The 26978-nt window shown below is 54.7% G+C and overlaps 2 protein-coding genes across 3 annotated transcripts in view; both read left to right on the top strand.

Annotated features, from left to right (window-relative positions):
- Positions 1-9150, top strand: part of LOC119845818 (complement C3-like) — a 46428-nt gene extending 37278 nt beyond the window's left edge. Inside the window, 7 exon segments of the mRNA XM_038378646.2 lie at positions 466-555; positions 1508-1613; positions 3003-3092; positions 3797-3886; positions 4902-4985; positions 6815-6950; positions 7300-9150. Coding sequence (XP_038234574.1) covers positions 466-555; positions 1508-1613; positions 3003-3092; positions 3797-3886; positions 4902-4985; positions 6815-6950; positions 7300-7441 — 738 coding nt within the window. The 3' untranslated portion in view covers positions 7442-9150.
- Positions 9151-13135: 3985 nt separating this feature from the next.
- LOC119845843 (retinol dehydrogenase 8-like) lies at positions 13136-25361 on the top strand. Of its 2 annotated transcripts, none has more exons than XM_038378710.2 (7): positions 13136-13333; positions 16436-16548; positions 17237-17398; positions 18430-18609; positions 20453-20546; positions 22248-22431; positions 23610-25361. In XM_038378710.2, the coding sequence occupies exons 2-7, from the start codon at positions 16452-16454 to the stop codon at positions 23838-23840; spliced, it is 948 nt and encodes a 315-aa protein (XP_038234638.1). In that variant the 5' UTR covers positions 13136-13333; positions 16436-16451; the 3' UTR covers positions 23841-25361. The 2 variants fall into 2 exon arrangements, with proteins under 2 accessions (XP_038234638.1, XP_043362806.1); XM_043506871.1 differs by having other exon boundaries at positions 13175-13333; positions 23548-23684.
- The last annotated feature ends 1617 nt before the right edge of the window (positions 25362-26978 follow it).

The following is a 26978-nucleotide window of genomic DNA, read 5'->3' as shown; positions in this document are numbered from 1 at the left end:
GGCAGCGATAGGCGTTCTCAGCTGGTGGCTGTGTAGTGGGTTCTCAGACAAGTTCCTAGTGGGACAGAAATGTCACTGTGTCGTTGGCACGAACCAGCCCCCTCGTTGGCAGCCCGTGTCAGATGGGCCATGGAGATGGTGCTCCCCTCTTGTTCCTAATGCGGGGTCCCTCCTAAGCAGGGCTGAACCACATCCAGAGAGGGTGAGGAGCGCGGAACTCACACTGTCGATGCCCTGACCAGGTGTCCCCAGAAGACTCAGACCCTGGGGATGTCAGTGGGCCAAGCCTTGTTCATGGGATCAGAGTGGAGAGCAAGAGGCAGACAGTAGGGGGTGGAGAAGGGGGTGTGAAGTAAGGAGGGGCAGAGCTGGGCACCCCCAAAGCTTTGGAAGAGTTGGGGGCTGAAGTGGGCACCGTCCAGCTTGCGGATTCTACTGGCTGATAAGTTTGGTTTCCATGCCCAGCTCACGAACCGTGTGGACAAATACATCTCCAAGTTTGAACTGGACACGGACCTGTCAGAGAGAGGTTCCCTCATCCTCTATCTAGACAAGGTATGGCTTGGCCATCCCCCCACTTCTTTCTCTTTCTTTCTTTCCCCACCTTCTCTCTCTCTTTGTCACACTTAATATTAAGGTCCCACCGATAATGGATTAATAAATGCTTCAGAGCTACTAATAAATGGCCAATCAATTGTTCTGGAGCCCAGCAGATCAGTAGGTTGCTTAACTCATCTCTGGGTATGTCTACACTGCAGCTGAAGGTGTGATTCCCAGCTCGGGCTAGTGCGCTAAAGATAGCAGTGTGGCTGCAGCGGCTAGCCAGCCGAGGCTCTCAGACCAGACTAGAGTTGGGCAACCAGCCTGAGCTGCTATCACTCGTGAGGCTGGGGCCATGCTTCTGTTTTCAGGCACGAGCTCACATGTGCATCTACCCAAGCTGGGGATGACACCTCCCAATTGCTGTGTAGACACGGCCTATAACACCTTCCGCTGCTAGCCGTCTGCGGCACATCCTGCTCCTGGCTGACATGGAGATAGCCTCCATTCATCATGCATTAGCCCTTCAGAGTAAGGTTCGATTACAAAGTGTGACCAATATTTCTATTTGGGTGGCTCCCAGAAGTCCCTGATTGGAGGTGGGGGGCAATGTTCCCGCTAATGTTTTCTAATTTGGGGAAAGGAATCTCCCCCAACTGCATAAGGATCCAGCATCCACCATGCTCCCAGTTCCCAGTGTAGGGGGCAGATCAAGCACCTGGCCAGAACACACTGTAGAGCAGCCCTGAAGCGGCTCTAATTTACACTGGGGCCCTGCACAGTCACGCAATATGGGGAGCACAAACGGGGGTGGGGTTTAAAGCCCCTGCCACTCCCTTATGCCCCCTGTCCCAAGTGCAGAGTGGAGTAACTGGGAATCGGGCCCTTTGCCACGCTATTGGTGCTCTCTCCTGCCTGCAATGACCATGCCATTGCAGCTCCTAAGGGCCCTTCTCTTCCTCGCTAGGTGTCCAGCAAAGAGACAGACTGTCTGAAATTTAAAGCTCACCAGCACTTCGAAGTGGGTCTGATCCAGCCGGCAGCCGTGACGGTGTACGAGTACTACTCCCTGGGTTAGAGAATTCATCACTCACTCATCTCGTTAGTGCCCAGCAAAGCACACTGGCCCCAGCGAACAGTCAGACAGAGCCCTGGTATAGTGCTTTACCCAATCAGGACAGGCTTGAACCTTATCACCCCACTAGTTCTTCAGGAAGGCAAACCAGGGCAGTGCCTGGGGCATTAGCCTGTGAGGCAGGAGATCTGGGTTTGATTCCCCAGCTCTGCTTTTGACCTTGTCACTTTGTGATTCATTTTTCACATTCCTAACACAGAAATAATAGCTCTGCCCCAAAAACAGCTTTAAAGATCATGAGGTGCTCAGCTACAGCGATAGCTCTTCTCTTGAGCAGCCTTCAGTGTCTCAAGGCTGGGACTGGGGAAACCTGGGTTCTGTCCCCAGCTCTGGTTAGAGCTGTTGGGGCTGGGAGTCAGGACTCCTGGGTTCCTTTGCCACCAGCTCCCTGGGTGACCTTGGACAAGTCACTTCATTGCTCTGTGCCTCAGTTTCCTTTCTGGAAAAAGCCTTTCCACCATAAGAATAACACCTCCATCCCCTTCTACCCCCCCCCACCCAAGGAAATGATCACCAGTTTGCTGGCTTCTTTAAACCAGAGCATCCAGACCTATGAGGAGCTAATTTAAGGGGAATGAGCCCACCTGGGTAGTTTATTAACTAATGAGTACCTGGGCATGATAAAAGTCCATCATTAGTAGGTGGTGCTGATAGAGAGAAGCCCTCCTAAAGGAGAGGAGTGCTGAGAGAAACAGAGGCCCCATAAAGGCAGGTGGCTGTGCAAGCCCCCTGACCTTAAGGAAAAAGCCTTTAATTCAATGTTATTTGTATTTAATAAAGAAGAACCCCGGCAGGGGAATTTAGTCGTATACATTTTGTGTGGAGTTCTAAAGGGAAACTGAAGCAGAGAGTGCTTGCAGTGCCACACTAGGCCAGGAGGGGGCAGTACTGGATGGGCAACAGAAATAAAATCTCAAAAATAAAATCAAACCCCTTCCCCAGCTGAGTTTTAGCTCTTAAAAAGGGAGACAAGCCAGAGTCTCCCTTAAGTTCATAAAGGACTTCGCTAGTGATTTTACATGGAAGATGCCCAGATACTACAGTGATGGGCAGCTGGATAAAATTCTAAAGTACACAAAGAGATTCCCCAGGGAATCGAAGCCAGATTTTCTGGACAGAATAACCTGCTCTTTACCCGTAGCGCTTTGGGGCAGGGACTATCTCTCACTGTTGGTGCAGCATCTGGCACAAGGTGGCCCTGATCTCACGGTGTGAGTGTCCGTGTCCCAGCACGGGGGTCTGTCTCTCGTGCATCTGTGCATGGTGTGGACTCAAACTCTAGGTGTTACCATTATACACTTAGTAACAAACCTTTTCTCTCTCTCAGAAAACCGCTGCACAAAATTTTACCATCCAACCCAAGACAGCGGCTTGCTGAAGGTGCTGTGTGAGGAAGACGCCTGCCGTTGCATGGAAGGTAAAGGGAGACCAAAGGGAGGGGGAAATTTCTCTGCTCTGTCCCTTCACTGGCTTCTGTGCTACAGGTTGAAACCGCAACTGACCTAGTGGGCTTGGGCCAATGAGAGCACTGGGGATGCAGCGCCAATGCACTAGCCCTGCTGGGCCGTGGCAGCTCAGTGATCAGCAGCCCTCGGCGTGGGGCGAGCTTGGGGGATTTAATGGCTCTGGGTCCAGATTGCGCTCCTAGAACTCTCCCTCTGTGTTTCTCTGGTGGGGAGAATCTGTGCACGCTTCCAGCTCCCACCTCTGCAGAGATAACATGCAAAGCGACCTCTTCCCCTTGGCCAGGCCCTGATCTCTGGCTGCCTCTGGGACCTTCCTATATGGAGGGGGCACAGACCTGGGCGTCAGGATTCCGGGGTTCTATTCCCTGCTCTGGGAAGCGAGCGGGACTAGTGGTAAGAGCAGTGGAGGGCTGGGAGTCAGGACTCCTGGGTTCTATTCCCACCTCTGCCATTGATTCATCATGTGACCTAGGGCAAACTCATTGCCCTGTTTATGCCGCAGCTTCCTTGTCTGTGCAATGAGGGCGACGCCCACCTGTCACCCAGGGGGGCTGTGAAGCTGAATTCATTCATGTCTGTAAAGGGCAGCGAAAGCCTGGTGTGAAAGGGGCTGTAAACCTGCTACTTCACTAGGATCGTCCGCTTCTGTCCCCAGAGAAATGCAGCCTGATCAAGAAATTTAAACAACCCCCCGCTGACATCTCCGTCCGCATCGAAGCCGCGTGTGAGGCTGGGGTGGATTACGGTAAAACAGGCCCTGTGTTCTGGTCCTATATTTCCTGATCAGCTGTTGTCCAAGGGAGGGCCAAAGCTGGGGGGGGTGGGGCGATGTATACCAGTGATCCCAGAGGCAATGAACTCTGGATCTGGGCAGAGATAATTGCAATGAGTGTAGTGGCAACAGGCCACGTAATGGGGTATGTGTGGACTCCATCACATTCCTTGGCTGATACAGAGATCGGGGCTCTGGGCTGGGACTCAGCAGAGCTGGGATCTGTTCCTGCCTCTGGCCTGCTGGGTGACCTTGGGCAGGTCGTATCCCTTCTGTGCCTCAGTTTTCCCAACTATAAAATGGGGATAACGATACTGACCTAATTTGATGTCTACCAATGATAAGACCTAGGTACAATTATTTATCTGAAATGGATGGCTGAACTTCTTTAACAAGTGTTTTTTCCCACCTGTTGCTCAGCCATTTGAGTTAAATATTTAAAACCCACCAAGTTTTAAACAGTCTGAGTAAAACCCATTCCCCGTTCCCAGTTAGACTGAGGACAGCCATGCCTGGGAGATCCGCTCTCTGGGCAACAAGAGTCCTCGGGGGGGGGGGGGGGGGGAGGAAGAGTCTGAATTCATCATGTATCTTCCCCCAGGCCTTTTACACAGCAAGAAAACCTGGGTCAAGCCCATTCCCACCCCCACCTGCAGGTTCCCCTTTAGTGCCTGAGACTCATTGATTTAGGACCCTACATCTCACATCCCCACTGATCAAGGAAGCAGCAAAGCGCTGAGCAAGTGGGATTCTAGATGACAACTGGTGTTGCCCCTTTGCCCCAGTGGGTGGGATTTGATTCTATTCTGTATAGGTTTTTGTCCCATAAGAGACAGATCTGGAAGGGACACTCTAGGTCATCAAGTCCAGTCCCTTGCAGGCACCCCCGTCACCGTGGTATCTGGCCTGTATTCTGTAGATCCACCTAGACGGTTGCAATGGCGCCTTGGGGCTTTAACAGATCTCTGACTGCCATCTTCTCCCCCAGTCTATAAAGCTCAGCTGGTGAAGGTGGAGCAGAACGGAATGTACAATTACTTCACCATGAGGATCATGCAGGTCGTTAAGGAAGGTAACGGCCCTTGCTGTGAATGTCTGTCTGCGTCTCACCCCGGCTGTCCTCATCACAGGGTGCAGTGCTGCTCCTCTCTCATCCACCGTCCCCCGCTCAGGGGCTTTTCACCTGCGTTTTATTTCTCTACATCTGGGGAGGTGAATTTAGTGCTCCCTGAAAACGATGGAGAATAGCACCAGCTGAGAACTGCACAGATCAGGAGGGCTCATGAAGTCAATCCATGCAGCTGATGCCCCACAGTCCCGACCCACAGCCCCCTGCTGGCCCAGCCCTGGGCTTCCCTCCCTCCCAGCTCTGCCAGGGCCCCTCCATCCTGGCCCACAGCGCCCTGCTGGCCCAGCCCTGGGCTCCCCTTTCACCTTCAGTCATGTCCCTTAGACCCCCTGCTATGCCCAGGGACAGATTAATCTTTTGTGGGCCCTGGCACCCAGACCTTGGCCCTGTCCCCTGCTCAGCCCCTTCCCACCGAGGCCCCGCATCCCTCCCGGTGGCTTTTAGCTGTCAGCTTCGGCCTTGGTAGTCTCCTAACTGCTCCCCGCTCCCGCCAGGGGCTCCGGGGGAGAGGCCGACACTTCCAAACGTTGCCTTTGTTCTAGATCAGAACACAGCCAAAAACCGAAACTTGCTGCTCAACCAAATTTTGATTCGGGTCAGCGGCAATGTTCCTTTGCGATCAAATCCAATGCTTCCGTTCTGACCTTGACTTTTCTGACTGTTCTAGTAGAAAATAAAATAATTTTCTCAGTATTCCAGTCCCAAAGTGGAGGATTTTGGCTGAATCAAAACACTTCTTTCAACTTTTTTTTAAACAAAGTTTTGTCTGAATCGACACGTTCCTCCTGATTTCAACAAACCGGTATTTTGCGATGGAAAATTGTCTTCTTAAAAAAATGTTGATCAGCGTTTACCCCTGCCTGAGAGGCAGCTAGCCTCCTTTGTGATGCCGGCCCTGAACTGGCTTCTTCTTTTATCCCATTTAGCTGCATGTTTACAAAGATGACTAGGGGAATTAGTCACTCAATTCAGTGTGATTTGGTCTCCTAAATTCCTTTGAGAAGCCCAGCCTAAATTTCAAACCCACCGCATGTTTACTTGAAGTATATATTTCATTCACTCACTGTCGCTGTGCACTGAAGAGGCCCAGACAGCATGTGGTCCCTGGTAAACATGAGAGACAAAGCTGCATGTCAAGCTCTGTGGAAGCCAGTTTCTTAGAGTCTGTGATTGTTTCCTTTAAAAAACGCCCCCTATTTAAAGGACTCTGATTCCATGTTTTTTGACCATGGGAGGCCTTTTCCAACAAGACAGAGGAATCCAGATTCTGATCTCATTTACACCAGCATAAATCAGGAGTGACTCTATTGACAGGGATTTTGAACTCACCTGCCCCAATGTCATAAGAACTGAGCCATATTGGGTCAAAACGATGGTCCATCTAGCCCAATATCCTATCTTCCAACAGTGGCCAATGCCAGGTGCTTCAGAGGGAATGAATCATCGAGTGATCCATCCCCGGTTGTCCACTCCCAGGTTCTGGCAGTCAGAGGTTTGGGACACCCAGTACATGGGGTTGCATCCCTGACCATCTTGGCTAACAGTCATTGATGGACCTATCCTCCAAATGTCAATCCAGAGCGACCCCAGGGAGACAGATTCTGAGCACATGTCAAACAAAAAGAGACCCCTTTGAAATCAAGAGTCACTCTGAGATCAGACTCTTCTGTAATGGGTCTGGCTCTTGTTCACTGATCTGTCATCAGTGATCATTTTGCTCCCCACACTCATAGGGCATCGCTGGCTTTTTTTTTTTCTTTTTTTTTTTAAAGGGACAGAGCAAGGCATCCAGGGGAAGACCCGTCGATTTATCAGCCCAGTGGCTTGCAAGGCGACCCTGAACCTATTGGAGAACAGGAACTACTTGATCTGGGGCCTCAGCAGTGATCTGTGGGATCTGAAGACTGAGTGAGTCTCCAGCAGGCTCCTGGAGAGGCAGGAGGATTATGAGGAGAGGGGAAGAGTGGGCTGGTGGTTAATGCACTAGGCTAGGACACAGGAGAAGTGGGTTCAATTCCCAGCTCTGCCACTGACCCCATGTGATCTTGGGTAAGTCACTTCATCTCTGTGCCTCAGTTCCTGCTCTGTGGAGCACCCAGCAACAGTGGGGCCCTGAGCCAAGTGCTCCCATACTAACAATGGGGGGTGGTTCTCCTTAGTGCCCTGTGATCTCTGCCAGGCTGTACCCTGGACATGCGGGGTCACCCCCTCACCCGCCAAGGGCTGTGGTAATGTTTCCTCCTGCTCTCTTTCCCAGGATGGCTTACTTGCTCGGGAGCGGTTCCTGGGTTGAGCTGTGGCCAAACCCCATGGAATGCCAGCAGGGACATTTTCAAGCCCTCTGCAAGGGGCTGGAGGAGTTTGCCCAGCACATGATGACAAACGGCTGCCCTTCATAGGCCGAGAAGACGACGACCCAGGAACGTCACTAGCTGTCACCCTTTCTGTGGGGAGGTCTCCCGTGTCCCCCATGCCCCCATCTATAATGTTAATTGGAGTCATGGCAGAACCTCTATACATTTCACAGCAACAGGGGTAGGACTCACACCCTCCTGCATGCAGTCCCCTGCCTCTGGATCTGCAGGGGAGTCTCCTACAGCTGCTTGTAGCATGGGGCTTATGACACACAGTTATGCAGTTCAAATTCCATCCAGTAGAGGGCAGCAGTGGACATACACACAGCTCATGACACTGCTGTTTTCCATAACCCTCTATTATCCTTGTAATACCCCCGCTCAGCAATTTCTAGAGACACTGATTCAAGCTCTCTGGACACAGAGGACAGAGCATGGAACCGTTGCTTGTGTGTGTCATTCCCACCTCTGAGATACTCAAGGGCTCTGTCATTTCTTTACACCGTGGCACACTTCAACCATCCCTGAACTGAACTGAATTCTCCTTTGTACAGCACCTGTTGCAATGCCCACCCCCTCCGAATCCTCAATCCAGAAACTTTGTGCCTCCTGAAGGAGCTATCCTGAGGCATCTGTCTGGGTTTGTACCTGTTTTATCCCATGAATGTGAATAAAGTTTTGCAGCAGCGGGGAAATGGCTATCAGCACCCATAAAGGGAGATTTATTTCATGGGCTGCTCTAGATTGACTTCAAGCCTCCTATAACCCTAGAGAAACTTAATGCCCCATGTGGATGCTCTAGATGGTAAGATCTTTGGGGCAGGGGCTGTCTTTTCATTCTGTGGTTGTACAGCGCCTGGCACAGTGGGGTCCTGGGTGCTGTGATAATACAAATAATTTAAAATAGCCTGGAATAAAGGTGACTTTATTCCAGAATGACTCTGCATTAGAAGCAACCTAATACTTGCAGAATAAAGTGACTTCTGGTCTGGAATTGAGTATCCAGGAGGAGCTACTCCAGTCAGTGGCTCTGTATAAACAAGGATGGATGATGGTCTAGTGGTTAAAGCATTGACCTAGGATGTGGGAACCTTGGGTTTAATTCCCTACTCTGTCCCCTTCTGACCCTGGGCAAGTCATATGGCCTCTCTGTGCCTCAGTTTCCCCACTGAACAACAGGGATAACAGCACTGCCTCACAGGGGGTCGAGGATAAACCCATTAAAGAGTGTGAAGTGTTTGAGTTCCAGTGATAAAAAGCACCATATCAGAAATCGGCGTTATTTCATTACCCAAGCTTCCCCCTGTGCCCACCCCTTGTTACGCAGCAGAAAGACGAAGGGGGAACATTTTGGCTAAGATTCCTGAGCACAGACCCAGCCTCCGTACACCTGGGCTCCGCCTGCAATCAAACAACACTAAGCAATCTCTAGGGTAAAAGGCAAAGGACCCTCCCGTGCTGTTTTGCTGAGCATTCGGGTTGGCTTTTGCTTGGAACTGGCACATCTCAGCAAGCGGCGGGTTTGTTTAAAGCCTTCCATGATCTAGAGGCTTGATTCTCACTTGCTCTACAGCCCCTTTGATGCTGCTGTTGCAAAGTAAAGGGACCACAGAGCTGAGAGATCTCTCCTGGCAGAGGGCATTGCTTGAGCTGCTAACCCCTTGAAGCTCCTGACACAGGGGTGTGGTCAAGCTGGAGAGGGCATGGCCAGCATGAAAAACTAGCCAAACAGCAGTCCAGATTAGTTAGTGGTGCACTAGCCATGCCCCCGTGGCTCTGGCCACACTTGTGCTCCACATCACTGCAGGGAAGCCCTGGTGACTGTTCAGTGTGTAGGTTAGAGTTGCCTCAAGGCTGCTGTAAACTATGCAGGAAGGGGCAAAAATGGTGTAAACCCACCTCTGCCCCTGTCCCTGATGCCAGTGGTGAATGGATCTCAGCCAGAGCAGGTAATCAGGGGCCCAGCCCAGGGTTTCCAGAAACTGTGGAGTACAAAGGCCCCATGTGGGCAGCTTCTCACTGGGCTGGTTCTGGGCCTTGCTCTAGCCAAATCCCAGAACCATAGTGAGCAGGGAAATTGCTACTAAGACCATAAGAACGGCCAACGGTCCACCTAGCCCAGTATCCTGTCTTCTGACAGTGGCTAATGCCAGATGCTTCCAATCATCAGGTGATCCATCCTCCGTTGCCCAGTTCCAGCATCTGGTAGTCACAGGTTTAGGAACACCCAGAGCCTCTTGGTCCCTGACCGTCTTGGTCAATAGCTATTGATGGACCTAACCTCCATGAACGTATCTAATTCGTTTTTGAACCCAGATGTAGTTTTGGCCTTTGCAACCGCCCCTGGCAACAAGTTCCAGAGTTGACTGTGCGCTGTGAGAAGAAATACTTCCTTTTGTTTGTTTTAAGCCTGAGGCCTAGTAATATCATTGGGTGACCCCTAGTTCTTGTGTTATGTGAAGGGGTCAATAACACTTCCTTAGTCACTTACTCTGCACCAGTCCGGATTTTGGAACCCTCTAGTTTATCTCCCCCTTAGTTGTCTCTTTTTTAAACTGAGCAGTCCAAGACTTTTTAATCTCTCCTCCTATGGACGCTGCTTCACACCCCTAACCATTTGTGTTGCCCTTCTCTGCACCTTTTCCATTTCTAATACATCTTTTTTGAGTTGGGGCAACCAGAGCTGCACACAGTATTCGTGATGTGGGCGTACCATGGATTTATATAGTGGCATTATGATTATTCTGCCTTATTATCTATCCCTTTCCTAATGGTTCCTACCAGGCTGTTTGCTTTTTTGACTGTCACTGCACATTGATCAGATGTTTTCAGAGAACTCTCCACAATGACTCCAAGATCTTTTTCCTGACAGGTAATGTGGATCCCACCATTTTGTATGGACAGTTGGGATTATATTTTCCAATGTGCATTACTTTGCATTTATCAACACTGAATTTCATCTGCCATTTTCTTGCCCAGTCACCTAGTTTAGTGAGATCCCTTTGTAACTCTTCGCAGTCAGTTTTGGGTTTACAAAATTCTCAAGGTAGTTATCATCTGCAAACTTTGCCACCTTGCTATTTACAGCTTTCCCCAGATCATTTATGAATACATTGAACAGCACAGCGACCAGTACAGATCCCTGGGAAACATCACTATTTATCTCTCCCCATTCTGAAAATGACCAGTTATTCCTACCCTTTGTTTCCTATCTTCTAACCAGTTCGTGGGAGCACTTTCCCTTTTATCCCATGATGGCTTACTTCGCTTAAGAGCCTGTGACGAGGGACCTTGTCAAAGGCTTTCTGAAAGTCTAAGTACAATATATCCACTGGATTGCTCTTGTCCACATGTTTATTGAGCCCCTCAAAGAATTCTAGTAGATTGGTGAGGCATGATTTCCCTTTACAAAAGCCGTGTTGACTTTTCCCGCAACAAATCGTGTTCATCTATGTGTCCGACAATTCTGTACTTTACCTTAGTTTCAGTCAATTTGCTGGTACTGAAGTCAGGTTTACCAGCCTGTAATTGCCAGGATCACCTCTGGAGCCTTTTTTAAAAATTGGCATCACATTCGCTATCCTCCAGTCATATCCTTCCAGTCAAATTTGCGGATGATACTAAACTGGGAGGAGTGGTAGATACGCTGGAGGGGAGGGATAGGATACAGAAGGACCTAGACAAATTGGAGGATTGGGCCAAAAGAAATCTAATGAGGTTCAATAAGGATAAGTGCAGGGTCCTGCACTTAGGATGGAAGAATCCAATGCACCGCTACAGACTAGGGACCGAATGGCTCGGCAGCAGTTCTGCGGAAAAGGACCTAGGGGTGACAGTGGACGAGAAGCTGGATATGAGTCAGCAGTGTGCCCTTGTTGCCAAGAAGGCCAATGGCATTTTGGGTTGTATAAGTAGGGGCATAGCGAGCAGATCGAGGGACGTGATCGTTCCCCTCTATTCGACACTGGTGAGGCCTCATCTGGAGTACTGTGTCCAGTTTTGGGCCCCACACTACAGGAAGGATGTGGATAAATTGGAAAGAGTACAACGAAGGGCAACGAAAATGATTAGGGGTCTAGAGCACATGACTTATGAGGAGAGGCTGAGGGAGCTGGGATTGTTTAGTCTGCAGAAGAGAAGAATGAGGGGGGATTTGATAGCTGCTTTCAACTACCTGAAAGGGGGTTTCAAAGAGGATGGCTCTAGACTGTTCTCAATGGTAGCAGATGACAGAACGAGGAGTAATGGTCTCAAGTTGCAATGGGGGAGGTTTAGATTGGATATTAGGAAAAACTTTTTCACTAAGAGGGTGGTGAAACACTGGAATGCGTTACCTAGGGAGGTGGTAGAATCTCCTTCCTTAGAGGTTTTTAAGGTCAGGCTTGACAAAGCCCTAGCTGGGATGATTTAACTGGGACTTGGTCCTGCTTTGAGCAGGGGGTTGGACTAGATGACCTTCTGGGGTCCCTTCCAACCCTGATATTCTATGATTCTATGATTCTATGATTCTATGTGGTCCAGAAGCTGATTTAAGTGGTAGGTGACATACTGCAGTGAGTAGTTCTGCAGGGTCCCCCTTTATCATTTTAAAGAATTTATCATTGAACTTTTTTTGAATCTTGAATTTTTGGGGTCAGAGCATGGAGGACTGGGAGGGGCTCACATAACACAGTGAGACCCAGCAAGTTGTGTTTGGAAATATCTGAGCTGGGCATGGCCAATACAGGAGCATGTTGGCATGCTAATGCTGTGCAATTTCATTCAAGAGGCATAAACTGATGGCGGCTCAGCCCTGGGGTACAGTTGTTTGGAACTGCACAACAAAATGGCCCAAACCTCAAAAAACACCTTAGCCACATGCTTCAAAGTTTGGCTACTTCAAAATAAAGTGCGCATACAAAAAGAAATCAAGGGCAGCAGCAACTCGGCTGTCATGAGCCACAGTACAATAACAAAGCCCCACGTGCACGCTCCAACCCTACAAAAAGAAAGCCCACGTACACGCTCCAACCCTACAAAAACAAAGCCCCACGTGCACGCTCCAACCCTACAATAACAAAGCCCTATGTGCACGCTCCAACCCTACAATAACAAAGCCCTATGTGCAGGCTCCAACCCTACAATAACAAAGCCTCCCATGCATGCTCCAACCCTACAATAACAAAGCCCCACGTGCACGCTCCAACCCTACAATAACAAAGCCCCACGTGCACGCTCCAACCCTACAATTACAAAGCCCCACGTGCACGCTCCAACCCTACAATTACAAAGCCCCACGTGCACGCTCCAACCCTACAATTACAAAGCCCCACGTGCACGCTCCAACCCTACAAAAACAAAGCCCTATGTGCAGGCTCCAACCCTACAATAACAAAGCCCCACGTACACACTCCAACCCTACAGTAACAAAGCCCCACGTGCACGTTCCAACCCTACAAAAACAAAGCCCTATGTGCAGGCTCCAACCCTACAATAACAAAGCCCCACATGCACGCACCAACCCTACAATAACAAAGCCCTATGTGCAGGTTCCAACCCTACAGTAACAAAGCCCCACGTGCACGCTCCAACCCTACAAAAACAAAGCCCTATGTGCAGGCTCCAACCCTACAATAACAAAGCCCTATGTGCAGGCTCCAATCCTATCATAACAAGCCGCCCTGCACCCCGAGCTACCTTGCAGGGGGGGCGGGGATACCAGAGCCCCCCCCCCGCTCCCGGGGCGCGACAGGCAGGAAGGGCGGGGCATAGGGGAGCGCTGGGCCGGGCTCTGCCCCGGGACCTGGGGGCGGCCGGTTTGCAGGGACTACAAGCCCCGGCGTGCTGCGGGCTCGCGGGGCGTTTCCCTCGGCTGGGCGGGTGAAGGAGCCGTAGCGGGAGCCGCTGCAAGGCGGGGACTGGGGGAGCCGGGGATCGATCCAGCTCGCAGCGGTGCAGGTAGGCGGGGAGCTGGGCTCCGAGCTCCCGGCTCCAAGGGCAGCTGAATCGTGCAGCAAGGGGCTCCCCCCCACCCCCATCTCGGGGGGGAGGGGGATAAAGCGGGGCTTCGCCTTGTGCTCAGCCTTCCCCTGATCCTGTGGGGCTAGGAGATTGGGGTGTATGGGGGGGAATAAGAAAGGTTGGGGTGCAATGCGGACCGGAGCCCAGGCGGACCCAGGGGTGCACTGGGAAGAGCTGAGAGCTAGGGGGAGGGGGGGTGCATTGAGGAAGGGGAAAAGCTGTGGCGGGGGCAGGAAAGATTGGGGAGCCATGTGGTTCTGAGAGCAGAGATGCACTGGGGAGCAAGATCTGAGAACTAAGGACCCCTGGGAGGGGGGTGCAGTGGTGGAGCTGGAAGTGGGGTGCAAAGTGCAATGGGGGTGTTGGGAACTGGGCCTGCAGCAGTGACGAGGTGTTTTGGGGGTGTCCGTCAGAAGTACAGTACAGAGTGGATCTCTGGGGAGCTGGCCTGAGAACCACTTTCCAGGGTGGGGAGCCCGGCGCAGATCTTCCTGTGGAGAGAGGAACCCCATCTTCTATATATAGCCTGACCCTGCAGGATCTAGCACCAGAATAAGCCAAGATTAGTCAGGCTGGCTACAACTGCTGTGTCTGCTGCTTTCCCGGAGAGCCAGGGATGGACACAGAGCTCTGAGGCTGGTGCCATTTTGAGCAGTAACCACGAAATTCCCGGGAGTGGGGAGTGCTGATCGTCTCCCCTCCTTTCTCCCACCTGGATCAGACTCCCACAGCCCCAGAGTCCCCCTGAGTCACATGGCCCAAAATTCTGGACCGTACGCGTGGTTAGTTAAAGTTTGTGCCGACCCTTGGTGCTCACTGGGTTCTGGGGTGACCCACCTGGGTTCTGTGTCTTCTCCGACCCGCAGGCCTGAGTGAAACACTGACACGCCCTCTGTATTTCATCAGTGTTGGTATTACAGAAACCACCTGGGTCAGGGCCTTGCACAGAGCCCCAGCCGTGATCAGGGTCCACCCCATCGTGCCAGTTTCTGCACAGACATGTAGTGAGAGACCATCCCAGTCCTGGAGATTTTACAGTATACACACAGGAAGGCTGGGTATAAGGAATTATTATTGTCCCCATTTTGCAGGCAGGGAAACTGAGGCCATAACTTGCCTCAGGTCTGCGTGGGGCAGAGTTGGAACCTGAGCCCAGTTCTCCTTTGTCTGCCTGTCACTTTAGATTTTTTGGGGCAGGGACAGTCTCTTATTCTGTGCAGCGCCTGGCATGATGGGGGACCCCAATCTCAGCTCTGGCTTGTAGGTGCCCCCATAGTACAAAATTCCAGTCCTAGATGTGTTGCATTTAAAGGGCCTTTCATTCTATGAGTGACTGGGTGTGTTTTGTGCATATCCCACCTGCTCAGGAGTCGGCTGTGGACTTCAGGCTCCCTTTTTAAAGAGCTTTTATCTGCTCCGTCAATATAAATGCAGTTTATAACAGAGCGTAATTGAACAAGAATAAATCTGGAGAAGGATCTCCTCCTTCCAGGCCCGACCCCCTCGTTAATGGGTCCCCTGGCCCCTTTGCCCGTGTGGCTGCCTGCTTGTGCTACCCAATTGTGACGAAATTCTCAGCCGGGTGAGATCAGCAGGATGGGCCTTTCGTCCACAAAGAAATCAAAGCTCAGATCAATAATAGCCCAGCTTCCGTCCTTTGATTGGTTATAATTCGCCACCCGGCTCTGCGGCCGACTTGAGAGCAGCCTTGCTGAGTCTGAACTGGGTCGGGGGGAGATCCAAGGCCTGGATCCGGCTTGAATAACTGAGATCCAGGGCAGGAGTTGCCATGAGGAGCTGTTGCCCGTTAATTATTAATTGCCGACTGCCTTGGCTCAGGGCCCTCCTGTTTTGTCTGGCCCGTTAAACGGTGACGAAACCTGACGTTTGCCCGCTTGTCGAGTTATTAGGGGGTGTTGTGGTATCCCCTAGAGGCCTCATCTGCGATCGGGGGGGGGGGGCGTGCTGGGTGAGAGCCAGTCCCGTGCTCCAAAGAGCTCCCAGCCTAAATAGACCAAGGAGGGGAGAGGGAAAAGAGGCACAGGGCGGCAGTGCCTTGCCCAAGCTCGCCCAGAGGCCGAGCCGGGAAATAGAACCACTGCCCTCGTCTGTCCCCCATGCCGCGGATTCTTGGCAGAGCTGGGGCACCATCAAGCCCTGATTTCCCCCCTCCGCCCCCGTTCCCAGGCGTGCTGACGCGGCCGCATCGGCGCGCCAGCCGCACAGCGCGGGTGCCGGGGCCCTGGAGCGTAGACGCAGCCTCCGGGTTTCGGGCGGCATGAGAACGCCCCCTCCCCGGGCGACGGGAGCGCCCCGCCTAGCCGCGTCTACACCAGGGGTGAGGGTGGCTGGTTGCGGCGCTCGGGGGGTTGGGCTCTTCGCTCCCCTGCGCCCGGTCGCTACGTCGGCCTCCGTTTGGCGGGCGGCCCCGGGGATAAGAGGCTGAGGCGGTTCCAGAATAAAGCCACATGTGCTCCCGCGGGAGGGGGATGGGCTGAGGCTGGCGCCGCTTCACCTGGTGGAAATCCTCTCCTAGGAAGAGACCGAGATCCGGGGGGGGGGGTGTCATGCAGAGGGCAGCCAGATCAGTGAAGGGGGAGATGGGACTGACACAACGGAGTAGATCAGTGGGGGGAGGGATAGCTCAGTGGTTTGAGCGTTGGCCTGTTAAAGCCAGGGTTGGGAGTTCAATCCTTCAGGGGGCCATTTAGGGATCTGGGGCAAAAATTGGGGATTGGCCCTGCTTTGAGCAGGGGATTGGACTAGATGACCTCCTGAGGTCTCTTCCAACCCTCATATTCTATGATTCTATGCCTCACGCCTAACACCCCCAGCCCCCATTAAGCCCCACTCTCCCCGCCAGAGCTGGGGATAGAACCCAGGAGTCTTGAAGCCGCCCTCCCCTCTAGGTGCTCTGCTCCCTTCCCAGAGCTGCAGCTAGAACCCAGGGGTCCTGACTTGCAACCCTCCCACTCTAACCGCTAGACCCCACTCCCTCAACCTTCTTTGAACCTGACTTCTCTTGCCTGTTTGTAACAGACAGACGGACAGAGGGATGTCCTGCAGGACTGTGCTGCTGACTGGCTGCTCCTCCGGGATAGGGCTGGCTCTGGCCATCCGGCTGGCTAAAGATGAGCTGAAGAGATTCCGAGGTGAGAGGCTTGGGATGGGGATTATAAAGAGCTGGAGAATAAGAGGAATATAGGGCATAGGGCAGGGAAATGATTACGATCTTACTACTTCTATGGCCTTTTGTCCCCAGGGGCTTTATAGCCTTATGTACCGAATCACTTCTCCCACCACTGAGATGCAGCCACCTCTGGGGTGGGATGTGGCCGCTGTTAATACAGAGATCGTTCAGCCAGTTTTGAAATGCAGCCACCTTTGAGGTGGGGTGGGCTAAAGATGGGTTATGCTCACCCACTGCTGAGATGCAGCTGCCTCTGGGGTGGGGCACAGCAGCTGTTAATACAGAGATTGCTCAGCCACTGCGGAGATGCAGCCACCTCTGGTTCTGCCCCATTAAATGGCACCATTCTGCCTCGCAACACCCACTGGTGCCACACTGGCATAGCCTGCAAGGGGAGAGCACCCCGTACTGAGCCCCCACCCTGGTTCTGCAGCACAGTTCCCCCTAGTGCATCATAGTCTGCACAGACAGCCCCCCCAACCCCCCCCCGTTGCCCCCTACTGAGCCCCTCACCCTGCAGCACCCATCTTTGCCCTGGAAGTCTCCCATCCAAGCACTGGCCAGGCCTGAGCCTGCTTAGCACAGGAGTGGGGCCCTGAGCTTCCTGGCTGATTTGAACCCCCCTGGCCACCCCCCATCTCTCTGCCTAGTCATCGCCACCATGAGGAACCTGGACAAGCGCGAGGCCTTGGAGAAGCAGGCGGGGCCAGCGTTGGACAAGACCCTGGAAATCCGCCAGATGGATGTGACCAGCGAGGAATCCATCCGGCGCTGCGTGGAGGGCATTCCCCAGCGGAGAGTGGACGTGTTGGGTAGGACAGTCGGCCCGGCCGCTCGGGGCTGGGTGGGCCACCTTCCTTGGAACGCACCCAATGCGGGGAGGTTGGGGGACCGCTGCGCTCTTCCTTGCAGGCAGTGTGGCTCCCTTACCCCCCTGGCCCCACAGACGCACCATGGGAGTGGGGGCCGGAGCAGCTGGGGGTTCCTCCAGCGGAGGGAGTCTAAGGAATCTCTTGTCTTGGGTACCTCGGACCCTGCCCACTTAGGCACGCCCGTTTTTCTCACCTGTAACTTCCACAGCCCCTTACAGGTAGCTGCTGCATTTGCCCCCCTGAGTCTCTACTCCCGACTCCTGGGTGCGTCAGTGGCACGCCCTGTGCGCGCACACGTGTTGGTAGAGGGGTGTGAGGCTCAGAGTGGAGGCTGGTGTAACTGGAGGAGCTGGGTGGCTTCGCCCTGCTCATTTGCCCCCCACTAAAAATCCGGCCACAAATGCGAGGGCTCTTCGGCGCTAAGGTGGCTGTGTGGGGCAGGGGGGCGGTTGATACCGGATCTCACGCACGTGTGCCCGGCTGGCCTTGATGGGTGGTGACCCAGCGGAGGGTTCGGCTGAACAGGGAAGGGGACGCTCTGTAAAGTGGGGCTTTCGATGCATTCCCCAGCAGAGCTGAGCCCCCGCTCAGGGAGAGCATAGGAAACGCCATATGAGATCACACTCATGGGCCCATCTAGCCTGGTATCCCCCAACTCCCATGCCTTACTACCTTGGATGGGCCCATCTAGGATGTCAGGCCATGAGGCCTATAGGGTCGCCTCGCCCGAAGGAAAGGATAGGGAGCCCCGTGGTGTGGGCCAGGCAGAGAGCCGGATGGGCCATTTGTGCCTCTGCCTTTGGTGATTGGAGCTGGGGGGAAGAGAGGATCCCGGCTGCCCCCTGTCTCAGTGAGGCTCCCCACTTCCAGTCTGCACTCACTCCTGCCCCAGTGGAAGTGGGGTGGGGGGAGCTACAGCAGCTGCCATACACTGGGGGGTTCCTGGGGCTTACATCCCCCCCCCATTGCAGTGAACAACGCGGGGCTGGGCATGATCGGGCCGGTGGAGAGCCAGAGTGTCGCTGCCATGAAGAGCCTCTTTGACACCAACTTCTTCGGGCTGGTGCGAATGGTGCGTGAAGTCTTCCCCGACATGAAGCGCCGGCGCCGGGGCCACATCGTGGTGATGAGCAGCGTGCTGGGGCTGCAAGGTGAGACCGGGGGACGGGGCAGGGAGGGCTGTGGCCCCTGGGGACCAGCTGCGCCTTGCAGATTTGGTGTGGGGGAGGGGGACAGGTCCAGGCTCCTGTTGGTGGTGATGGGCCCCTGTTGTGTGGAAACCACCCAGAGCCCCAGCCTGCCCCCCATGGGACACTGACCTCCCCGCTTTCCCCTTCTGGGACCCCTCATTGAGCCCCGTGCTTCCTCCCCATGGGACCCCGCCTCCCCACTCTCCTGCTGGGACCCTGAGCTCTGGGCTTTCCCCCCCACCCCGAGACACCGAACCCAGTGTGCTGGGTGCTGTATGTTATTTATTAGGTGTTGTGACGGGGGTCCTAATGGGGAGCCAGCTGTGATCACTCAATTAGGGTGAACTGCGAAGAATGGGGCAGCCAAACCCCCCAAAGCTGGTGGATATTCCAATACTTACCAAGCCAGCATAAAACAGCTTCTATAGTACCTCACTGGCTACTCAGAAGTCCAAAGAACACAGTTCCCTTAAAGACAGGTTTCAGAGTAGCAGCCGTGTTAGTCTGTATTCGCAAAAAGAAAAGGAGTACTTGTGGCACCTTAGAGACTAACAAATTTATTAGAGCATAAGCTTTCGTGAGCATCCGATGAAGTGAGCTGTAGCTCACGAAAGCTTATGCACTAATAACTTTGTTAGTTCCCTTAAAGTGATCCAGGTACCCACATCAAATATGATGAAAATTTCTGTAAATCTTATTTCATCCTATAAAAGAAAAGGTTCTACCAATCCCGAAGGATCAGACACATTACCTCCCAGGTTAATGAATGTTTCCGATCTAACCCAAATACACGCTACAGCCAATTCTTATTAACGAAACTAAAATTTATTAAAAAACGAGAGAGAGAGTCTGGTTAAAAGATCAATATACAGACAGACATGAGTTCAATCCATTGAGGTGCAGATTCACAGCAGAGATGGTGAGCTTTGTAGTTGCAGAGTTCTTTCAGAAATAGTTCATAGGTGATAGTCCAATGTCCAAATCTCATATTCAGGGCGTACCAGCATAACTGGGACCTCAGTCTTGCGACCTAAACTTCCCCTGATGAAGTCTAAGCAGATCTGAGATGACAGAATCAGGACCCAAGGCTCTTTTATACAATTTCATGTCCTCTTTGACAAGTTGGGATTTCCTTGGGGAACAAAAGGTAATTAGGATGACTTTGAAGGAGGTCCATCACTGGTACTTAGCTATACGAATTAACATAAGGCCATTTGTTGTTCCTCCACCATTCACAGTACAGTTCAAAGAGAGATGAATACCGAGATATCCCCTGTTTACAATTCATTTAAATGCTAGGATCTTCTTTTGACCTCTGAATGATCAGAATACAGCGTAGACAGGGACTGTTGATTACATTGTCCACCCTACTCATACAGCTGTAAATACACAAAAACACAAACATTATCTCCCCACAGGTCTTTTGAGGGTTATTTATTTTGCAGGATGTCTAACCCTTTCTAGCCATGCATCACAGGTGTATTACGGTAGCCCCTAGGAACCCCAGCCATGGCCCAGGGCCCCACTGTGCTAGGCGCTGTACAAACGCAGAGCAAGAAGCTGGTCTCTGCCTCCAAGACCTTACAATCGAGATATAAGACAGGAGACAGACGGGGGAGCCCCAGGAGCTGGTGGGACAATTCTGGTCAGTACCACGGGCAGGTGTCTCCGCTCCCCAGCGGCCGACCCCTTGTCAAGTACTGGGCGGCAGGCCCTCCCGGCAGAACAGAGCCTCACCTTTTGCCAGCCCAGCTCCCTCCCCTCTCTCTGCGTGACCTGACTCGCTCTCGCTTCTGCTCGCCAGGCCTCCTCTTCAACGACATCTACTGCGCCTCCAAGTTCGCTGTGGAGGGTTTCTGTGAGAGCTTGGCCCTGCAGGCACTGAAGTTCGGTGTGAAGTAAGTCTCGGGGGGGCAGGGCTGTGTAGGGGAGATGAGCCCCAGTGCTACAGAGGGGCAGTGGACATTCCCAGCCGTCCCCCCGTCCGAAGCTCGGAGGGGTTGCAGGCAGGTGGCTGCAGGGAGCGGATGGGAGGTGCCTGGTCGCTCCATTGATTAGGACGACTGGGCAGCCCCCACCACTGCTGACTTTGCTGGTGCTCAGATAAGGGGGACGGACCCACCGAGGTTGTGCGGGGTGGGGTCCAGAAGGCCTCTCCCTCCCCTCTGCCTCATGGGCATCCTAGCAATGTTGGCTTAGTGCAGTGGTCACCCAACTGGTCAATCACAATCTCCGGTGGCACAGGGGGGCTGCTGCTAAGACAGGCTCCCTGACTGCCCTGGCCCCTACGCTGCTCCCGGAAGTGGCCCTGGGGGTGGGGGGTGGGGGTCTCCCTCCGCGCGCTGCTCCTGCCTGCAAGCATCAGCCCCGCAGCTCCCATTGGCTGGGAACGGGGAGCTGTGGCCAATGGGATCTGCGGGGCTGATGCTTGCAGAGAGGGGCAGTGCGTAGCCATGTGCCGTCCACGCTCCCCTTCCCCGGGGCCACAGGAGGGCTTTGGCCCCTTCTGGGAGCGGCTGCACCGTCGACCAGAAGCCGCTAGGGGTAAGTGCTGCCCGGCGGGAGGCCACCCCCCTTCCGGAACCAGCACCCCGAACCCTCTCCTGCACCCTGAACCCCCTCCTGCCCCCTAAGCCCCAGTCCTCAGCCCCCCTCCCGGAGCCAGCACCCCGAACCAGCCCTGAGCCCATTTCTGCACCTTGAACCCCTCCTGTACCCCAAGCCTCAGCCCTGACCCCCCCTCCCCGAGCCTGCACCCCAACACTCTGGCCCAGCCCTGACCCCCCCCCTGAATCCTAACACTCTGCCCCAGTCCCAAGCCCGCACCCCCTCCTACACCCCAACACTCTGCCCCAGCCTGGAGCCCCCTCCTGCATCCCAACCCCCTGCCCCAGGCTCAGCCCAGAGCCCACTCCCACACTGCGAACCCCTCGGCTCCAGCCCAGAGCCCGCACCCCCTCCCAAACCCCTTCCCCTAGCCTGGTGAAAGTGAATGAGGGTGGGGGAAAGCGAGTGACGGCGAGAGGGGGGATGGAGTGGGGCTTTGGGGGAGGGGCGGGGCCTCATGGGCGGGGCGGGGTAGATCCTGGGTTGCTCTTAAATTCAAAAAGTGATCTTGGGCGTAAAAAGGTTGGAGGTCACTGGCTTAGTGCATCGTGTGTGCACGAAAGGGGAAGTATTGACTGCAGCGCTGGGACCTTCAGCTGGGTGCACCAAGTATAAGGATATTGGATTACATGACCCAGCCATCTGAGACGGCAATGCCGGGAGGTGGGACTCCAGAGTTGGTGGGAGGAAGGGATGGAGGTAAGCGAGTGGCGGGAGGGAGGGAGGGAGCAGTGGGTGGATAGAGGGAGGAAAGAGGGGAGGGTGGGTGGCTGGAAGGAGGGAGGGGTGGGTGGTCTGATATGGGAAGGGCAGCAGGTGGGGTGCTGGACTAGAGGGCCCACTGGCCTAAGGAGGTGGTGCACCAACCTGTACAACCCAGTGCTTTGCCCCTGCATGGCAGCTCCTATCTTCGTGTGCCCTAACGGGCCCGGAGCCAGGCCCTGGCTGGGTACATGAGCTGTGATGTGTTACTGTCTCCTGCTCCTCCCCAGCATCAGCCTGATTGAACCCGGGCCAGTGGTGACCGAGTTCGAAAGGAAACTCTACGAAGAAGCTGCCTGCATGGACCTGTCCGCTGTTGACCAGGAGACACTGGACATATTCCAAGGCTTCTACATGGCCTATTCCAAGGAAGTCTTCACGGTGCTGGGGCAGTCGCCAGACGAGGTGGCTGAGGTAGGGAGCCATCTCCCCACCCTCCCGCATTTGCGCTGACCCACTACCCCCTTCCTAGCCCTATAGCACTCAGCTCTAACCACACTGACACTGGGGACCCAGGGAGGACGGGTGGGGCTTAGATCCTAGGGGCCTGCTTGCCAGAGGTTCTTAGCACCCCCAAATCTAGTGGTGGCACCGGGAACAGCCGGGGTTGTCAGCATCAGCTCTGGGCTAAACCTTCAGATGCTGCTCAGCCTCTGTCCCAGCCATCTGCCGCGTGGAGTGGAGTGGGGTGGGGTGGGATGTGGGTCTGTGTAAGGGCAGGGCGACCAGTGGTGAAGCCAAGTAAGTTATTGCTCAGCCCTTTGAGATCAATAGATAAAAAGCATTTTTGTTGAGCTCAGCACAGCTATCCCTATTTTACAGAGGGGGGAAACTGAGGCATGGAAAAGGGAAGGGACTTGCAGAGCTGGGATTGAACCCAGGAATCCTGGCTCCCAGCCCCCCCTGCTCTAACCACCAGGCCCCACTCCCCTCCCAGAGCCAGGGATAGAACCCAGGAGTCCTGGCTCCCAGCCCCCCCACTCTAATCACCCAGGCAGTACCATAATACACCTAATAAATAACATACAGTGGCCAGTGTAGTGGGGCTTGAGCCATGGCTGGGGTTCGTAGGTGCTACCAATACCAAAAATAAGTGATAATCAGAGTGGTGCTGATTTACCCCAGATCTGGCCCATTGAGTCCAATGGAGCCATGTTTATTTATATTACAGTAGCGCATGGGAGCCCCAGCCATGGCCGAGGACCCCACTGTGTTAGGTGCTGTACGTTATTAGGTGTATTACGGTAGTGCCTGGGAGCTCCAGCCGTGGCCCAGGACCCCATTGTGTTAGATGCTGTACGTTATTAGGTGTATTACGGTAGTGCCTGGGAGCTCCAGCCGTGGCCCAGGACCCCATTGTGTTAGATGCTGTACGTTATTAGGTGTATTACGGTAGTGCCTGGGAGCTCCAGCCATGGCCCAGGACCCCACTGTGTTAGGTGCTGTACAAATACCAGCTGGGGATGTGGCCCATTGACCCCAATGCAGCAGTGGCTGATTTCATACCAACTGGGGATCTGCCCCGTACAGGTTAAGCCTAGGGCATGTCAGTCGAGTGTCTGACGGGCAGGCCCTTCCTCCGCTCTCCCCAGCACACGGCCAAGGTGATCATGGCAGAGAAGCCGCCTTTTCGCTACCAGACCAACAGCCTCTACACGCCCATGACCACCCTGAAACACGCCGACCCCACTGGGAACCTGCCTCTGAACACCTTCCACCAGATGATCTTCCAGCATGACCGGCTCTTCAAAGCCAGCCTCAGCCTCCTCAAGATGCTGCAGTGGAGGAAGAGGAGGGACGTGTCCTATAACAAGTCTCCTTGAGACGAAGGCACCAATCCCCTTCCTCCTCCTCCTCCTCCCTGGACAACACAGACAGCTCAGGCTATAGATTTCCCCCCCCCCCCCGCTCCCATGCTCTGTAGCTTCCAGTGTAGACAGCCACTGTAAAAGCATAAAAACCTTGGATCGAGGGGGAGATGTCAGCACAGTCGGTGATGGGGGGCCGGGGGGAGGGGCAGTGTGTTTAGGGGCATGAATCCATGAGGGGGCTAGCAACACCCCCCTCTTTGCTCTCTTTTTAGCCAGCTGATTCTTTTGCCTTTTTTTTTTAAGTAAACTTGCGGTGTTAAAAGGATTTAAAAAAAAAAAAAAACTTTCAAAAAGTAGAGGAATGAGACCCTGCTGGGACTAGACCCAGGAGTCCTGACTCCCACTCCCTTCCCGGAGCTGGGGCTAGAACCCAGGAGTCCGGGCCCGGCCCCTCCCGGAACTGGGGCTAGAACCCAGGAGTCTGGGACCGGCCCCTCCCGGAGCTGGGACTAGACCCAGGAGTCCTGACTCCCACTCCCTTCCCGGAGCTGGGGATAGAACCCAGGAGTCTGGGCCCGGCCCCTCCCGGAACTGGGGCTAGAACCCAGGAGTCTGGGACCGGTCCCTCCCGGAGCTGGGACTAGACCCAGGAGTCCTGACTCCCACTCCCTTCCCGGAGCTGGGATAGAACCCAGGAGTCCTGACTCCCACTCCCTTCCCGGAGCTGGGGATAGAGCCCAGGAGTCCGGGCCTGGCCCCTCCCGGAGCTGGGGATAGAACCCAGGAGTCCGGATGCCTGTCCCAATGCTCTAACCACTAAGCACCACTCCCCTTCCACAGCTGGGACTAGATCCCTGGATGTATTAAGTTGTCTTCCCCCCCCCCCCCCCACGCTGGCTTGTGCGGGTGGACCCAGCTGTGCTTCCACCACTGGGTGTGATAGACATCCTCCACGAGGAGGTAGCCCCGCAGGTGTGTGCCAGGGCTTGTGGCCCTGGGGCATCAGGCTGCGTCCCCGACACTATAGGAAGATGGCCGGGGTGGCTTGTCCAGGGAGGGGATGGCTACCGCATTTGCTGGAGTTTGGGGCAGCGTGTTTGCCGGCCGGCTGGGAGGGTACTAATGCAACCAGACTTGGCAGACTCTCAACTAGGGTTCGATGCAGCTCCTGGCCCTGGGTTCAAGTGGGTTGAGTGGCCCGGCTGGGGGCAGCAAAGCAGTTTAGCTGGCATCTCTTAGGCACGCCCTGGGGGCCGCAACAGCTCCCAAGAGGGGGGTGAGCATTTAGTCTGCAGCCTTTTCCTCACGGCCCTGCACCCTCCAAAGGCCAGTTTCCTGATCTCCCCCTCTCCTCAATCTCCCCCTTGGGGGGCCACTGGCCCCCTGCCCAGCACCTGCGGTAGCGCTGGGAGCACGTGCCTGTGTTGTAGTGCGTGCAATGACTCACTCCCCCAGCAGCTGTTCAGGGCCAGGGCAGCCCATCCGATCAACCTGCAGGGGTGCAGGAGTCCCTCAATAAACAGAGGTGCTGGAGCCTGGTGGCCGGGGTCAATTTTTAAGTCGTTGGAAAATGGCAGCTGCCCGGCAGGGGCGTGGGAAATCTCACTTCTTAGTCCACAGAGGGAAGGATAGAGGCAGGACAGCCTACAGCTGCCCCATAAGTTATTCCCCCCTCCCCCATCCATGGTACTTACAGCCCCCATTACAGTAGTAGCTGAGCCCCTCACAACTGCAAGTGTATTTTGTCTCCCACCCCCTTGGGGCAGTAGGGGTTAAGTGGCACAGAGTGGCTAAGTGAGGTGCCGATGGTCACGCAGGAAGGCTGTGGTAGAGGCAGGATCGGGGGGCTGTGCCTAAACCCCTGCAATATCAAGGTCGCCTGGAGAAGCCCTCTTGTGCTTGGGGCTCTACCCCCCCACAGGAGGAGAGCACCATCCCTGCCCCCAACAGCCACCCTCCAATCCCCGCATTGAACCTGGCTCCTTGCCTGGAGCAACAGCCAGGAACTCCATCTTCGCTGATGGAATTGACACGGCAAGCTGGAACCTGGTGGAAGCCCCCCGGCCTAGATCAAGGGGAGGGGGCAGAGCTGAGAGCCTGAGCAATAACCCAGCTCCAGGATTGGAGGCCTCAGGGCCATAACCCGCACTGGGGGCTGGGCTGGGGTGCATGCTGGGCTGTAATTTTGCTACAGTCCTACGTATAATCAGTTGCACCCCGGCGGCAACCTTGTGTTCTCTGGTCCAGCACCACTGCATCCACACAAGTATCACATAAGGCAGAGGGGGGGCCACATCCGGCCCCTGGGACCCTCCTGCCCAGCCCCATAGCTCCTGGCCCAGTAGGCTAGCCCCCGGCCCCTCCCCCGCAGCCTCAGCTCACTGCACCATCGCCTTAGGGCTCTGGGCGGGGGGCTGCGAGCTCCTGGGTGGTGGGGCTGCGAGCCCGGCCTGATGCTCTGTGCTGCACAATGTGTGGCGGTAGCACTGCCAGCCACTGGTGCTCCAGGCAGTGCGGTAAGGGGGCAGGGGAGGTTGGATAGAGGGCAGGGGAGTTTGGGGGGTGGTCAGGGCCAGGGGTGTGGCTAGTGGTTGGGGTGGTCAGAGGGCAGGGACCGGGGGGTTGAATGGGGGCAGGGGTTCAGGGGGGCACTCAGGAGGGAGGTCAGATGGGGCAGCAGGAGGCAATCAGGCAGGGGAGATGGGGGTGGGGCAGGAGTCCTGGGGGCCATCAGGGGGTGAGAAGCAGGGTAGGGGGATGGATAGGGGGCAGGGGCCAAGCCACGCCTGGCTGTTTGGGAAGGCACAGCCTCCCCTAACCGGCCCTCCATACAGTTTTGGAAACCCAATGCGTCCCTCAGGTCAAAACGTTTGCAACCCCCCCCCCCCCCCGGCCTAAGGCCTGCCCGAGTCAGTTAAATAGCTGCCGGCATTAGCAGTGCAATCTTCTTCCTAGCATATACACAACATTGCCGCACGCCCAGGATTCCTCACCAAAGTTGGTCCGCTGGTTGGAGCAGTAGCTGCCCCGGCCAGAGCCGGGTACTGACAGGGAGCGTGACGTGAACGCTGATCCATGCCTGTGCAATAGCGGCAGGGGCTGAGCCTTCAGCACGCAGGCCCCAGGGCTGATGGATCAGGATCAGGTCCT

Source organism: Dermochelys coriacea, chromosome 20, assembly GCF_009764565.3.
Source record: "Dermochelys coriacea isolate rDerCor1 chromosome 20, rDerCor1.pri.v4, whole genome shotgun sequence".
Lineage (NCBI taxonomy): Eukaryota > Metazoa > Chordata > Testudines > Dermochelyidae > Dermochelys > Dermochelys coriacea.
This window is presented reverse-complemented; position numbering and strand designations above follow the sequence as displayed.

Bases quoted from the DNA above. Each gene is read 5' to 3' on its own strand.
- LOC119845843 (XM_038378710.2), top strand. From the start codon at position 16,452: ATGTCCTGCAGGACTGTGCTGCTGACTGGCTGCTCCTCCGGGATAGGG. The intron at 16,549-17,236 runs GTGAGAGGCTTG...CTCTCTGCCTAG, and splicing joins TGAGCTGAAGAGATTCCGAG to TCATCGCCACCATGAGGAAC. The intron at 22,432-23,609 runs GTAGGGAGCCAT...CGCTCTCCCCAG, and splicing joins CGCCAGACGAGGTGGCTGAG to CACACGGCCAAGGTGATCAT.